The following is a 17,482-nucleotide window of genomic DNA, read 5'->3' on the forward strand; positions in this document are numbered from 1 at the left end:
AGTTATGGAGTAGAACAAAACAAATGTCCACAAACCGTGGAAGGTGGCTGAAGCTTGAAAGGCAGGCAAACCTGTCTCCGTCCTGCCATGGCGTTCTGGGAGGGAGGACGGACAGGGATGCTCTGCATACACACGACACACCCTACGCGTCTGGTGGAGAGTCTCGGGGACTCACAGGCTGACACAATACCCATCACCTCTGTTACCCTTAACACACAATGACGGCTTCCCACCTGAACTAGACCCGAATGCCTTTAGGGACTTGATAAGCGATCCCAATCCCCGACTCCACCATGTTCATACCCAGGAGGGCCCTAAAAAGCTTCCCGATCTCCAGCTGATGAACTTCATTGACACTCTCCCAAAAGGACGAGCACTCGCCAGGAAACCAACCCAGACCCTCAGCCCCATGGGATTTCCTTCCTGTACTCAATGTTGCAGAGGGAGACCCCAAGAAACAAGCTCAAATGGGTAAATGGGAGACATCCCTATGGAGGACATTTACTGACAGTGAATGGGAAAAGATATGTTACCTCACGCATCACTGACTCATTGGTATTGCACACTGGCCCTTTTTTTTTAAAAATCTTTATTTTATTCGTGCATAGGTTAGGTATACAAGTTTGCACTGCCACAACAGCAGGTGCGCATATAACATTCAGGTAGAGTATAACAATTGTGTGACATGCGGGACAATGCACTTTTTATATTATTGATTACTAGAAATACCTATATGTCTCAGCTGTTAGTAGCGTTATATGTGGCTAATCCTGTAACCCTTAAGTTAACATGCTTTGGGGACATATTCATGTCATGCTTCATGATAGAGTTTCATCGCATTAATATCAGTCACGGTGACCTCCAGCACTTACTTAACAGTATACGTTTACACTCGTTCATGGGCGTCTGCAGGAATTTTTCCGGGGGGGCATAATTGTAATGATATCCATGCTTGGTCCCTTTTTGACAGTGTCATTAAGGGGAGAAGCATAGTCATGGTGAATAGCATTTTCACAACTATGGTGTCAGGAATACATGTTTGTATTCCTGACACTATAGTGTTCCTTTAAGCAAATTAAAGGAACATTCTGGTCACCATAACAACTTCATCTAAATGAAAATGCTATGATGCCAGGAAGCCCCTGGGTGCTCTCTTTCCTTAAAGGGGTTAAACCGCTCTCAAATGGTTTAACCCCAAAGGCTTCCTCCAGCTCCAGATTTCCAGGTCGCTCAGTGGTATTCGGCTTTTGAAACGGAGTGTCAGGAAGTGCAGATTGACGTCAGGCATGGGTGCTACAGATTGGCTAGCGTGGTCAGTTGACGCTCTAAGCCATTCGCTAGTTCCCGGTTCATAAAAGTGTTTTACTTTTTTATGAATGGGGAGCTACTGATTGGCTTAGAGTGCCAGCTGACCGCTCTAGCCAATCAGCGACACCCCTCCCCAGCAACCCTCTGTGCTTCCTGACACTCAGTAAATAAAAGTGAACACATTAACACTGACATTTTTTTACCTGGGGAGATGAGCAGGTCCAAAGTTTCCCTGCCAGGCCCAGGTACCAAAGCCTTATGATGTGGTGTCCAGAATAAAGTGGAGGGTTCACTTCACTATTCCTTCCTGCTCCAATCTGCTTTTCTTCTCCTTCATTTGACACAGTCTTTTTTTCTTCTGACACTGTCTTCTCTCCTCCTTGGCTCCTTCTGCTCCTTTACCTTTCTGCTACTTTCTGCGTATTGTGCTCCCCCTTCTGCTCCTGTCTCTGTCTGATCCCTTTCTGCTCCTTGCAGACCCTTTCTGCTCATTCTCCTACTTTTCCTTTGTGATCCTTCTGATTCTTTCGGCTCCTTTACCTTTGTGCTCCTTCTGTCCCTTTCTGCTCTTTGCAGACCCTTCCTTCTCCATGCAGACCTTCCTACTCCTTGCTGCCCCTTGCAGACCCTTCCTACTCATTTCTGTTCCTTCTCCTACTTCACCTTTGTGCTCCTTCTGTCCCTTCCTGCTCCTTGCTGCCATTGTCAGCTCCTTGCTGACCCTTTCTGCTCCTTCTACTTTACCTTTGTGCTGCTTTACCTTCCAGCTCCTTGCTGACCCTTCCTGCTTCTTGTTGACCCTTCCTGCACCTTGCATACCCTTCCTTCTCCTTGCAGACCCTTCCTTCTCCTTGTTGACCCTTCGTGCTCCTTCTCCTACTTTACCTGTTGTGATCCTTGCTGTCCCTTCCAGATCCTTGCTGCCCCTTTCTGCTCATTTCTTTACATATTACATAGTTACATATAGTTACATAGTTAGATAGCTGAAAAGAGACTTGCGTCCATCAAGTTCAGCCTTCCTCACACCTGTTTTTTGCTGTTGATCCAAAAGAAAAGAAAAAAACCCAGTTTGAAGCACAATTTTGCAACAAGCTAGGACAAAAAATTCCTTCTTGACCCCAGAATGGCAGTCAGATTTATCCTTGAATCAAGCAGTTATTACCCTACATTGAAAGATTATATCCTTGAATATTCTGTCTTTGCAAGTATGCATCTAGTAGCTGTTTGAACATCTGTATGGACTCTGATAAAACCACTTCTTCAGGCAGAGAATTCCACATCCTGATTGTTCAGACAGTAAAAAAACCTTTCCTTTGCCTTAGACGAAATCTTCTTTCTTCCAGTCTAAACGCATGGCCTCGTGTCCTATGTAAAGTCCGGTTTGTGAATAGATTTCCACACAATGGTTTGTATTGGCCCCGAATATATTTGTATAATGTTATCATATCCCCTCTCAGGCGACGTTTTTCTAAACTAAATAGGTTTAAATTTGTTAACCTTTCTTCATAGCTGATATGTTCCATTCCTTTTATTAATTTTGTAGCCCGCCTCTGCACTTTTTCTAGTGCCATGATATCCTTCTCCTTCTCGTACTTTACCTTCCTGGTCCTTGCTGACCCTTCCTTTAGGCTATCTCCCCCCCCCCATCCCTCACTTCCCTGATCTGTAGGCTCTCTCTGCCCCCCCATGCCTCACTTCCCTGATCTGTAGGCTCTCTCTGCCCCTCCCCCCATGCCTCACTTACCTGATCTGTAGGCTGCCCCCCATCACTCACTTACCTGATCTATAGGCTGCCCCGCCATCACTCACTTACCTACCTGATCTGTAGGCTGCCCCCCCATCACTCACTTACCTGCCTGATCTGTAGGCTGCCCCCCCATCACTCACTTACCTGCCTGATCTGTAGGCTGCCCCATCACACACTTACCTGATCTTTAGGCTGCCCCCCATCACTCACTTACCTGATCTGTAGGCTGCCCCCCCATCACTCACTTACCTGATCTGTAGGCTGTCTCTGCTGGCTATATGTGCTGCTCCCCTGTGGATTCAGTCAGAGAGAAGCAGGAATAAGATGCAGCTTCCTATCCCTGTCTTTCTCCATACACAGCGTCACCTACTGGCCGGCGCCGGTATTGCATTGTATTTTCAATCTCACGGAACAAGCTGGAAAATGCAGGGGGGGTGGGGGCAAGTGCCCTCCCTTGCCCCCCATGTGGACTCCCATGCACTCATTGCACATACTAAACATTATGCATTTAAACTCGTTATACATACTAAACATTACACGTTTAAGCTCATTGCACTTACTAAACATTATAAATGTAACTCGTTGCACATACTAAGCATTATACGTTTAAACTTGTTGAATCCTGTTGCTTATATTAAGTGGGGCCACCACACAGTCTGAAGCGTTATACTAGGAGTTTGCTTGGGGTCTGAAACTGGGTGCGTAGTTAGTAAAATTATATAGAAAACAGACATGTGAACAGACGCTTTTATAGAACAATAGCTTAGCTAAGGTGATCATTCAAATAAGGTAAAGTACCACCAGGCAACACAATAACATATGTTTAGCATTAGAGATCGAAGTGTTGCTATTGCAGAGTATGCCTAGGTGATAGATAAATATACAGTAAGTTATATTATAAGAGTACAATTATATAGAGTAATATTATACAAGTGAGGTATGCCACCCTGAGTGACTTTAGTAGCAGGTGCTAGTGTGAAGATATTTGGAACAAATGGTGCAGTAAGCAGGTAAGTAAGACGTTCAGCAGAAATGTCAATCGTAGCATACACATAGGTGAAGAGGGGTGATTTCTCCTGGCTGTGTGTGATGTGATTGTGGGTAAGACGACCATCTGTGCATTCAGCCTATGCCCGTCATGGGCAGGGTACAGTACCAGGTGTTGGGATGAGTTAGGAGGCGCAGTGATCCAGACAAGATCGATGCAACGTCCATGTTATTTAGTGTCTTCTTCGGTATCCCCTGCTCTCCTCTCCCTGCTTTATCCTGCTTGGCATTCCGACTGCTGGCTCCATAGGCACCCCTGTCTAATGCAGGCGTGCGCTTCCTGCCCTCCGTGTTCCACCGACCCCGTCTTTTCCGTCATTTTCGCCCTTTCTTTGTGCTATGCCAATTTTGAGGCTGCCGGGGAGCGGGTTTAGGCGGGTGATCCTGCAAGATTTGTGGGGCAGGTACCGGTTATCGGAGGGACAGCGTTCCCCAAAAGTCAGCATGTTTGTCCAGGAAGGACAACGTTCTGGACATCACACCGCCATAGTCAGGCATGTGGTCCGCAGCATCCGCCATGTTAGGTATGCCGTGTGGGGTATTGTTTCTGTTTGAGGCAGGATCGCTCAGCCCTGGTGGAGGGGATGAGCCTCCAGGGTGGGGACTGGGATCTCCCCCGCCGGTCCAAAGGGGGAGGTTGCAGGGCGCCATCAAGATTTGGACGAAGGTCCGTCTGAGATTGGTTGGGAGAGCGGCCCCTCTCCCCTCCGCAATGCTTGCTAGGCCTCACTCCAGCCCGTTGAGGGCTTAGTCTTAATGGCTTCTACTGACCGTGCAAAGCCGGTCACTTTTCTCCTGGCATTCAAAACTTGCTGTCTGACCCAGAGAGAGCACTGGGAATACGGGTAAGTGGCTTAGATTCAATACTTATCAGCCGCCATCACAGTCAGGCCCAGCCCCCCACACTGGCCTTTTTACATGCGATAGACCTGCTCAGTCCGACCTTTGTTGGAGGTACAGTAAGGGGGTGGACACCACACTACACCTCTGGTGGTATTGTGAAAAGGTGAGGCATTTATGGGATGGAATACACGGTATTCTGAAGAGGTTGTCTGACACACCTCCACCCCTGAAACCAACGGCAATGCTCTTACACCAATCCTAGGTCTAGATATAAGAAGTCCATGTCCATTAAATTCTGAATATAGCTAAACAGGTCCTCCTACATTATTGGAAACAGGTCGATCACCCCCTCACTCTGACATGGTTTACCCAAATGGAAGAACTGAGGGCAATAGAGGAGCTATACATGGGAGCAGCTAATGCCTCCACAGCATACATGGAGACTTGGTCCCATTGGATTTTAACCACTGCAGCAGCAGATTTTACATCTCTATTAGGACCGTAACTACACCCGACGGACATGACGACCCCAGACTTGCACCCTTGCCCTCCTCCCACCTTCCCTTTGCCCTCTCTCTCCCTAATATCTTCTTTCACAAAACTTCTTTCAGACTCTCAGGGAACCTGTCTGTACTAAGACATTGGATGATAAGCACTCAGAGCGGAGACCCCCCATAGCGGATGGGTATAGCACCCCTGCCGAGGGTAAGGGGCTGTCGAACAGGGGCTCAGAGGAGGGAACCACCCTTATCGAGTGCTCAACATTTCCGACCCCGCACTCACTATCTGAGGCTTCATGAGCTTCGGGATCCACAGCTACTGATCTATAGACAACCCCTTATAGGAGCCGAGAGACAAACCGACCCACGATTTACACATAGAATGGGGATCATAAATGCCAATTCCAACAGGCACTCCCAATGTACATAAGCTATAGGTCCTGCGAGTCCAACATATGGATGCGTTATATTATGACCTGTGCGTCACCGATGTATGCCTATAAGTTTGTTTTCTCTCTCTCTTTCGTAAACTAGATGTTTTCTAAGTTGAAGGACTTGTGAGTCCTCACTGATGCTTTTTTATCAAATGACGTTGAAAATATTCAATAAAAATATATTTACAAAATAAAAGATATGGAATGTTAGTAGAAAAGCAAAAATGCTAATTTTCTCACATACAGCATGTCACATAAATAGATAAATAAACAATAGTCAAATACTGTGCTTATAGGTATTTACAAGCACCTTTAAGTTATTACAACAGTATAGCCTTCTGAAAATGAAAAGAAAATGTCTGCATTTGAGCATAATGCTCCCATAGAGTAAATACAGTTTAATATATTTCTAAAATAAAGGTATTCAAAACTGCACTCTGGACTGCTAAAGTACTGCTAACAGTGAAATGGTAGAGTCAATTTACTCCTTCCCTGATTAGATAAATGATATGACTCATTGAAACTTCCTGTACTGTGTGGAAGTTTTTTCAGAAACCTTGCTGGCATTATATCAGTAACTTGTGGCTTCTGACAGAGACAATATATAAATGAGTGTAAATGATGGTAAGTGAGGCTTTATGGACCAATTTCATTCTGCAAAATACATTAAAATAAAAATGTTTATGTACTCCACTTTGATAATGTAAGGATTAAGCTATGCACCATACTGTTTACCTGGAAAGTTTGAGACAGTGGGGATGCAATAATTCCCTTCTATGCATACTTACAAATAAAATAGTTCATCGTACACTGGGTGCAGCGTTTTGGCCTTGACTTGCGTCCGTTGGCTCTTCACCAGTGGAAAAACGTGATGAGGACAGAGCTCAATGATAACAAACGGGTCACTTAGCCCTGTTTAGAAAAAAATAAAACTATTTATGAGAACTGAAAATAGAACAGAATTAAAAAAATTGCTATGAAGAACAAGTTTAAAATGGAGATTTAAATATGTTTCATGTCAGAATAGATATTTAATGCTGACATTTTCAATGCTGCAGTCCAGCTAGAACACAATTCATCCCCTCCAAACATAAACTATACAAAAAACAGGTACTTATACTAGTCCCCCTGGGATTAATGGAGGAAAACAAGACTTTTAAGAGCTAGTTAGCAAGCATTAGCATTTAAAGAGACACTATTGACACTAAAACAACTTTAACTTAGTTATTATTATTATTATCGCCATTTATATAGCGCCAACAGATTCCGTAGCGCTTTACAATATTATGAGAGGAGGAATTTAACTATAAATAAGACAATTACAAGAAAACTTACAGGAACGATAGGTTGTAGAGTACCCTGCTCAAGAGAGCTTACAGTCTATAGGAGGTGGGGTGTAAAACACAATAGGACAGGAAATAGCAATCAAATAAGGTGGGAGTGAGCAGAGCTGGAGGAGAGAGTAGAGTGCTGCCCTTTAGGAGAGAGCTTAATGAAGCAGTTTTGGTGTATATGTCATACATGTGCAGTCTCACTGCTCAATTCTCTGCAATTTATGAGTTAAATCACTTTGTTTATGCAGCCCTAGTCACACCTCCCTAGCTGTTACTAACATAGCCTTCCTAAACACTTCCTGTAAAGAGAGATCTAATGTTTGAAGGGACACTACAGGCACCCAGACCACTTGACCTCATTGAAGTGTTTTGGGTGCAGAGTCCCTCTTCCCTTAACCTTGCTATATAAAACATTGCAGTTTAGAGAAACTGAAGGGTTTACATTGCAGTGATAAGACTGCCTCTAGTGACTGTCTCCCAGACAGTCACCAGAGGTCCTTCCTGCAGTCTCACAAAGGTTGACTCTGTGAAACGATGCTGGACATGCTCACGTTTTGCATGATTACTACCAGCGTGTTGAAAAATCACATAGTAAAGCACTGAGTCAATGCTTTCCTATGTGGAAGGCCTAATGTACGCGCAGCACTTGCCACGTATGCACATTAGGTTCACTCCATCGGCTGATGTCGGAGGAGCCCGACCCAGCACTGACAGACATTGGTGCTGGAAGCAGGTAAGTGTTTAAATACAGCTTTGTATTCCTAACACTATAGTGTTCACTTAAACTTCCTTTATTGCACATTCTGTTTAATTTACAATGTATTATATCCTGCTCTGCTAATAGTCAACAGGAGCTTCCTGTGTGTGAGTAAAGTTCAATTTACAAAGCGGGATATAAAAACTTAAGTAAACAAAGTGATTTAACTCCTAAATGGAAAAAAAATGAGCAGTAAGACTGCAGGGACATGATCTATATACCAAAACCACTCCATTAAGCTAAAGATGTTTTAAAGTGTATAGTATACCTTTTAATTCAAGCCCCTTGCTGACAGTATGGGTTGAGGGAAATTGGAAGTTCTAGAACCCTGGAATGAATCACATTACATCAACCCATCTCTCACAACCTTGTGTATAGAGTCGGCTAGCTTTCTTTTGTATTATAAAATGTAATATTTTCTATCACACTTACTTTCCGCCTGATCACACTCAGCTCTTGCTATCCCGTGCTTGTCTTCGTCTGCTAACAGTTTCCGGCAGGTATTATGTGTTTGACATTTTTGTCTTGTGACTGTATGAAACACACTGTTTTTCCCATTATTGCCTCTGAAGTGAGAAGTAATGATCAACTTAAAACCATGCTTAAAGGGTTACCCCAACCGCTCTAGTGGTTATGATGTGAGGAGTACCCTAGCGCTGCTCCCTGATAATTGCCCTCCTACACGGTCCTGCTGGATGCTGGGTCTCCTCTGAAGCACAATTTTGACACCCAGCCTCTCACTCTGTGAGATTCTGTGCATCAAAATTAGCAGATAATTGACATTATCCTGGCACTATAGATGACACTTTAGGTTTAGATGATATTTCTAGTACAGATGGCACTACAAATACGCATGTTTGTGTATAATATGTGTATATATTTATTTATATGTATGTGTGTTTGCTTGTTTTAGAATGTATAGAAAATGGAAATTGTGGGCACACCCAGTGCATGCATTTCTAAGTCGTGGTGCTGCTGTAAAGAACAAAATATATACAAAACACAGTTAAACAAACAGCACATACAAAAATACAGTTTAAAGGGACACTATAGTCATCAGAACAACTACAGTTTAATGTAGTAGTTCTGGTGAGTATAGTTAGACCCTGCATGATTTTAAGAGAAAAGGCAGTGTTACAGCCTAGTGATACCTCTAGTGGTCACTCCTCAGATGGCTACTAGAGGTGCTTTGTGTGGAGCACGGACATTCAGTGTCCCCACCATCTACATGGAGACACTGAACTTTCCTCATAGAGATGCATTAATTCAATGCGTCTCTATGAGGAGATGCTGATTGGCCAGGGCTGTGATTGGCTCCACCACTGGTCCCTTTCCTTGGGTGGGATCATCGGAATTGACAATCTCAGCCAATCCAATGCTTTCCTGCAGACTGGAATAAAGGTAAAATGTTACTATATTTATGGGGATAATGGGAGAGGAGAGGGGGCTAGATAGTGTTTTTAAAACTATAGGGTCAAGAATACTTGTTTGTGTTTTTTACCCTATAGTGTTTCTTAAAATATTACAAGGCTACTTAAAATCACCTCTCTTAGCAAACCATTGTTGGTATTCAGTTACACCATAAGGCCATATTGTGTAAAGCCCACCACTATATCACATACCCCAATATTGGTGGGCCCTACACTAATTTTAAAATGAGAGATTACATGCTAACTTGCAATACCTCCTGCTTAAACTGCTTCCAGTGACTCCTCAATTTATGCTTTCCTTTGGTCACCTCCAAAGGGGCACCCATAGTGGATGGGTAGAGGACTCAGCCCAATAGGAATCTGGTCTGGATTCCAAATCTACACAGAAAAAAATGGGAATTGGGGGCACACCCAGAACATGCATTTCTAAGTGGTGGTGCTGCTGTAAAGACCAGAATATATACATAATACAGATAAATTATTAGCGCACACACAAAAATGAAAGTTATATGTTTCTTTAACTGTGTTTTGTTTGCTTGTTTTACTCATGCGGAAACATCGATTTGAAATGTAATCATTTTAAAACGTATTGTGTTGATGTATAATGCTTCTGTGGTATTTAAAGTGCGTTTAGCTTTGAAATGCATGAGATAAGGAAAATAACTAATTTAATGTGTTAAATCTTTTTTAAGATTGTTTGTGGTCTACTTAACATGACTGCTTGATGTAAACTATATGGGCATTTTTGGCTGAAACAAAAACGCTGAAAGTGTTGTCAGAAAAACACGGGGAAAAAATGATTGTAATGGCATCAACATTTAACCGCTTATTGGACGCTCATAATTTGTGATTTTTATCAAACAGATTATATTCAAGGCCAAAGACTCCAGGAACACATATTTCCAAACAAGCCATCATTTGAGCATTATAACATCAAAGTGTGGTAAAATGAAAAAACAAAACTCCAAAACTTTAAATGGGTAGGAAACATTTTTCCAAAAACGACTTTTTGCCCACCCTCCTTTTTTTTTTTTTTTTTTTTACAGCATTTAAAATATTTGTATTGTTAGAATCTGGAATTAAAATGGCTATTATTAATCTTTTTTTTTTTTTTTTTTTACCATTTGAGTTACACAACGTACCTAACGTTTTAAAGATACCAAGCAGTTTTTAATCGAGACATACAAGCAAAAACACACAAGCAAAAGCAGATATTTGTTGGGTGCAAGACACTGTAAATCGCCCACCCTAGCTCAGTCCATAGGACTAGAATTTCCTGCTCACACCTTTGACCAATCCATCCAGTATATAGAGGCCTATTTCATAAACTCACTCACATCACAGTAAGCATTATATGTTAGAAAAACTGAACAATTGTCTTTACAACCTGGGTCAACTATTGGTAAGCTGTGGATAAAAGGATACAGTATCCTAAAAACAGATTGAAAAGTCACTAAACAGCAGAAAGAGTCACGTTTTCCAGCACTGTAGCTCATCAGTCCATCAGCTGTGCATTATATGTGTTTACTTGAACCACATATTCCAGGCATTTAAAAAAAAATGTGTCTCACAGGTCAGTCTTTCAGTAAATTAAATATTAATAGGGTATTTTAAAAGTTGATGGGCCAATGGGCTAAGTTATACCAATAGTCATTCTTGGGACCTAGTTATTAAGTTGTCTTCTTTAAAGATATGATTCTTGTAATTCATTCTTCACGTTAAAGTCCCCGAAAGGGAGGATATGCTCTATCTACCGGCAAAGCAATTAACTTAATATGTCTCTCTAGGATACAAAAAAAAAAGAGAACTATCCACATATTCTTGTTGGTAAAAGAAATGCATGTGGCATCTTCATTTTGGAAAATGCTCTTGTACAGAGATCTGCTATCAACCTAATGTTTGCAGTTACTATACTTCTCAGTTTTGTATTGCAGAAATATGCAGATATTGATGACACATGTCTTTAAAGACAAGTTAAACTGATGTATTCTATTTTTCCAAGCCATACCAATTCAGGTTCCTTTGTCACATTTGAAGGACTTATGACAAGTCAGTCGAAGATTTATATGGAATGGGAATTCTCCACCTGTAGCCCATTCACAGTTAATTTGCAAACTAAAGCAACTAGTAGAATTGAGGCTCATCAATGTTGGGAAGATTACAATTCCCTTTACTTGGAAGAGAGAGACTCGGTTCTGTCCCTGATGGCCTGGATCCAACTGATCGAGGACATGCAGAGCATTGAACTCAGAGGCAGTCTAAGAAGTAGTTATAGGGGACCAACAAGTGACCTCCAATTTTTAAGGCTGCTTACAGCATACGATGTGGACCTGTGGGCGGACGTCCATTTGGGACTAAGCATCCAAAAAGGGACTGTCTAGAGGCCCTTTTTTCACTTGCCTACAAGTTAGGCCGGTGCCATACTTACTGAGTGTGTAATGCACAGTGTAAATAACAGAAGACCAGGCACTACGTGCTCATTCTGGTGGAATTTATTTCATCATGTTGTCAGTATAGAAATTAAAATACATCACAACGAGGCTGTAGTGCATGATCTTCTGTATACTAGTTTTACATCCTGTTGATCTTGGTAATTATATCCATGAAGTAATATATTGAAAGACTATAAACACTTAAGGTCAAATAAGATATGACAGTAATTGGTGAAAAAGATGTTCCTTGAGATTCAACAGTCAGATCAAGAACTTAAAGCCAGATTTCCCAGTACTGTCTAAACATTTGGGGTTTGGGGTTGCCTTCAGCCATGGGTGAAAACACACAGATCTATTCTTTTAGGCATTTTCATGGAAAATGAATTCCATTCCTGATTTAATTTCAATGAAATCAGTTTTATGACCACTTTTCTGGACAGATCCTGCCCTACATGAGCATAATGTCCAGTCCAGCTCCTCATACAATATTCAGCCCACTTCTAGCGCTTTCAATACTGTTCTGAGTTAGAACAAGGAAAATTCTCACACAGAGCTCCACAACTGTTATAGCAACCCAGAGCCTCACATCACCCTCAAGTTTAACATTTCTGAAAATAAAATCTTCCTTGTATCTGCAATCAAATCACACCTGTAAAAATTGCAAATGTTTATTTGTTCTGAATATATCTAATTATGTATTCCCGTATTGTATTGCTTGTGCATCCCAGGACATACTTGAAAGTAAGACAAAACCTGAACGTATGCTTGGGGTACCATACATTCTAAACAAATAAATGTTGCATGTTTTTCATGTATATATGTGTGCTGGTGGTAACCCACCCATAGCTGCTCGAGGTCTCGTATCCCTGAAGTTAATGTCCTGAATGTTACTTGTTCCTCTCACAGATCTTGCTCTGTGCTTGGATATTTGCTTTGCATCTATTATCTTGTTTTGCAATTGCAAGTGTGGGTTGGAACCCTGTATCTATAAACGCTCTACTAACATCTGCCCCCAAATCATTTATGTCTTCAGCCACCTTTACAGTCTCTCAATGCAGAACATCTATGTATGTCAATCCCCCAGATTGGATCTCTAAGCTACAAAAAAATGAAACAACATTTTCTCTATCAACGTCTTAATTAAAAGGCTGTAGACCACTATTTGTGCAGTCCTAATTGCCGCTTCGTTAAAAATAAGACCACAAACTCCCCCCACCCCCCAAACATTTCTGAAGCCAAAAGATGAAGAGATGTTGATTCGGCAAAGCGATCATTGTTCAGTGAGAAGATTGCAATAGTATCCAGGCTCCTTACCATTCGTGTCGAGAGCAATAAGGTCTGCTGCGTGCAACACTTCCACATACAACTTCTGCTCAGACGTTTCATAATAGCATTTAACACTTATTCTTCCATATTTACTCTGCTCAGCGCATCTCTGTAAAAAGTAACACATTATGATTCATTATCAGATTAGACCACATAACAATACCTTTAATTTATTCTTATCCCAGATGAAGTAGAAGATGCTGCTTTGAAGTTTATATACACTTACCTGTTCCTTGATATTATCCAGGTAGTATTTTTCAATCAGTTCACTTGTAGAGCATTTGTTTAAACGAAGTTCTTCTTCCAGAAACTAATGAAAAAAAAATAATTAAAAATAAAATAAAAAGTAGTAACGGAGAGCATCTTAAAATAACAAATGATCTCAGAATTTATTTATTTTTAGAAATTTCTAGTTTGTAAAGAACGTAAAGGAAGAAATGTAGAAGGATTCAACTTTAGATAAATTTGTTCAATCAATTGCTCATCACTAATACATTGGATTTAGCCAGCATTTTCACTGCTAGATCAAACTCAGGCATATAAAAAGGGGAATAAAACATAACTCAGAACTATCTATACTTTGTCGCCTTAAAAACCTTTGATTTGCTGATCTGCCTTCTTTAGCAATTACTTGTGAGACAGAGAACACTTGAAACAGATTCTATACTTCACAATGCGTTAGATAGGGTTGTGAACTCCTCTTCTTGTAAGAGAAACGGGGGAGATTTAAGTGAAAGTGATCTTGGCAGGTTTTCTACAGTTCTCTTTAGAGCTTAATACTGCATTTTAATGATAGCAATTAAACTCAGTCACCCTGTAATCTCCATTTCGCAAGGTGTCCATTGGTAACCCCTGTCCTTCTGCATGGAAAAAGTCTACGAGAGCCTGTGGGAGACAGAAAACTCATTAGACGCCAATACAGTCCAGCGATTTATTTAATTATTTGCACTACTTTTCATATTTCACTACCAGATGCTTAATCTGATCCCAAAATGGCTTATGGGATTTTTTTTTTTTTGGAACTGTACAACCTTTGTGAGCGATCATTAATTCAATCAAATTTTGTCTTACACCATCAATCAATAAAGGCAAAAATGCTAAAATACATATTTCACTAAAACGATCAAAAGAATTATATTTTACCAGAATTTGTTATGTAAAATAGGTCATCATATGTTTATGCCATACGCAGTGATATAGATATCTCCTTGAAAATCAATTTTTATCTCAGTTAGTCGAAGTATGAGTGGCATTAGCCATAATTGTGAAACGTAATTAGATATATGATAAAATGATAACTCAGGTGTTATTAACTATCTTTACATTGCAACTTTATTGAAGATTGTGTGCTAAAACTACTTTATCATTAGATTGTAATAAATCCTGGCTTTCTGTAATTAGACTGCGCACAGGAGGATCATCAAGGAAGAGCTTTGATGGGGCAGGCAAATATCTACAACCCTCTACCTAACTATGGTGAAGCACTAGAATATTAATTGGTAGGAATAACACTTACCCCTATAGAAGCACAGAGATAAAATATTAATCCGGTGCTAAATATGGGGGGGAAAAATACACTTAGTGTAATATATCACAAAAAAGGGAAATATGGGGAACTAAAATGGTCAAACTCACAAGTGTAGAGCCAAACAGAGACTGGCTCAGATCACCATCACCTTGGTGTATTGAGGTAACACCCTCCCCTCTTCTTTTCTATATAAATGCACTTAGAATGAAAAACAGAGAAAGAAAAAATTCTTGGTGTAGTCTATAGCACAATCCAGTGCACATCATCTGGGTGACCAACGACATCATCAGCCGCACTTGGAATTGGTACAGAACGGAAAGCGGGAACCTATGAGAACGAAGCCGGTGATTTAAAAGAAGAGGCAAACAAGGAAGGATAAACTCCGATTGAAAAAGCCCAACGGACCGGGAGAAACGGGTCTTAGAGAACCAAACAATTGTGGACAAGTATTCATATATTTTATTTGCTTTTAATATTAATTTTGTTTAATAAATGTGTTGGCTACAGTGGGCTACAGGCCTCTACACCTAGAGCCAGGTTTCTCTATGGCTCTAAGCAAGGTGAGCAGCATATAATGTGACCTCCAATTTACTGGATTGGGCTATATACTACACCAATAATTCTCCCCATATTTCCCTTTTTGTGATATATTACACTATTTGTATCCCCCCCACTCCCCCCATATTTAGCACTGGATTAATATTTTATCTCTGTGCTTCTATAGGGGTAACTGTTATTACTACCAATTAATACACTAGTGCTCCACCATAACTAGGTAGAGGGTTGTACCTTCTAGCCCCTTGCCTTTTTTTTCTTCCAATTTTTGTGGTGGGTTGAGAGATTCCCACACAGGTGTGGTAGCTGCTGTATAATAAGACATTTCACAATACTTTAAGCGACCTTTATCCCAGATCACTTTTTCAAAATATCTATGGGCCCTACTTTCAAAGAGTATGGATAGATCAATTCCTGCAGACATTTTAGCAGGGATGTCAGAGATGTCAACTTAACTTGTTCGGGGTGAAAGGAACAAGCTTATATATTGTTTTATTAATTGGAACTTATTGACAACTTATTGACAAAAAACTCATATTTATTTTTAAAAAATTTTTTACATTCTTACTGTCACGACAGTGACCCCTTCACGCAGATAGTAACCCAGAAAGAGACGTATACCGGACCTTAGGGTGGCCGGGCTTAACGTCAGAGAATAGTCAAATGAATAGCCAAAGGTCAAGGGAGTACAGAAAACAGAATACACGAGAAATAGCCAAGCCAAAATTCGGGGAGCCAGAGAGGAGAGTAGCCAGTAAGGAAGCCAAGGGTCAATATACCAGAAAAACAGACAATTTTACCAAGAGCGCTAGAGTGAACAAACAAGAACCACACTAGGGCGCTGAGGGAAGGACAGGGGCGCCCTTTTATAGTGAGGTGTGTTTAGCTTTAAAGCCACGCCCCCAAAAGGTCCGGGAGCGTGGCCACATTTGAATTTTCGCAGCAAAATCCTGACGACGTCGGCGCGCATGCCTCCCGGAAGCAGCCAGGGAGACCACCGCGCTGCGTGGGTCCGGAGGAGAAAGGTAAGGTATCGTCACACTTACGAGCAAAGCAGTATACAGTGAGTGGCAGTGTGACAATAGTAGATTTTTTTTTTCAGCCCCCAGAAAGGTAGAAGCTAGAAGAACGTTTGACAGTATACGTTGACATTTTAGGTACCAAAGAGGTGACTTATTAAAGAAAAACGCTCCATTCAAGGTCATATCTTTCGACTGTTTAGTAAGCAATAGGGCATAGCGGCCTCGGGGTGGGAATACAAAGTCTGCAGAACTATCTCCTAACTCCAAAGAGTGAGCCTTAGAAGAGACAGCCATTTTAGGACTCAAAGCTTCCCTGAGCAACTATCTTATATGCCTTGCTTGACTCATAAATGGCTCATAATTTGCAGGATCTGCATCCTAATAGACAGAGAATGTAGCATCAAGGCAAGGAACACTGGTGAGGCAATCTGCGGTTATACTTTTGGGGCTCCCAGTGCAGATCCCAAATCACCACTGTGGAGTAGAGAAACCAATTCACCAACAAAAAGTATCGAATCATAGCTTGTGAAGTAAAGATGCAAGCTGCAGCATTCATTCTAACGTATGGTCAAAGCAAGGCAAGACTTCAGCATGATTCTAACCTTTTCCGTTAAGGGGCTAACATTTGCTTCTATGATTGCATATTAGCTCCTTTCGAGCCCTTCAAGATGTCTCCACGTGTGCTACAAATGCATTCCCTAAGTTTACACTAAAGGCATATATCTAGTGGATTCCTGAAAGAATTCAGGTCCAAGGAAATGCAAGACAAATATAAACCTCTAGAGGTCTATCAGCATTCCAACATAAGGAAACAACATTGTAGTTTTTATTCTTGCAAAGAACCACTGACATGACCAAACCATTTTAATTAGATTTTTTTGAAGATGCTTAATTTTTTCCAACAAATATTTTTTTTTGTGTTTGTCCATAAAATTGATCTAAGTGCACCCAGTACTGTTCTAGAATGCTACATCAAGTAAAAAACAACCAAAAAACTGAAATAAACAAAATGTACACTTTTCTTTGTTCAGTAAAAGACTCTAAAATGTTTTCCATTAATAACGTAAGAGCTAATTATTTGGCATCATAACCAACTTTCCAATTTTCAATGAATAAAAAAAAAAAAAAGAACACAAGAATCAATTGTTTTGAATTATCCCAGTGGGATCTGTTATATTGGTCAGACCTACATGTGCTTAGCGTTACCATCTGATCGGCA

The 17,482-nt window shown here is 41.0% G+C and overlaps 1 protein-coding gene across 1 annotated transcript in view; it reads right to left on the minus strand.

The window, feature by feature from the left end:
- Positions 1 to 17,482, minus strand: part of BAIAP3 (BAI1 associated protein 3) — a 285,407-nt gene that overhangs the window by 7,068 nt on the left and 260,857 nt on the right. Inside the window, exons 29-32 of the mRNA XM_063430408.1 lie at positions 13,972 to 14,043; positions 13,385 to 13,468; positions 13,147 to 13,267; positions 6,668 to 6,791 (exon numbers count right to left, since the gene is read on the minus strand). Of these exons, the coding sequence (XP_063286478.1) occupies positions 6,668 to 6,791; positions 13,147 to 13,267; positions 13,385 to 13,468; positions 13,972 to 14,043 (401 nt within the window). The remainder of the gene's footprint in view (positions 1 to 6,667; positions 6,792 to 13,146; positions 13,268 to 13,384; positions 13,469 to 13,971; positions 14,044 to 17,482) is intronic.

This window comes from Pelobates fuscus, chromosome 8 (genome assembly GCF_036172605.1).
Source record: "Pelobates fuscus isolate aPelFus1 chromosome 8, aPelFus1.pri, whole genome shotgun sequence".
Classification (NCBI taxonomy): Eukaryota; Metazoa; Chordata; class Amphibia; order Anura; family Pelobatidae; genus Pelobates; species Pelobates fuscus.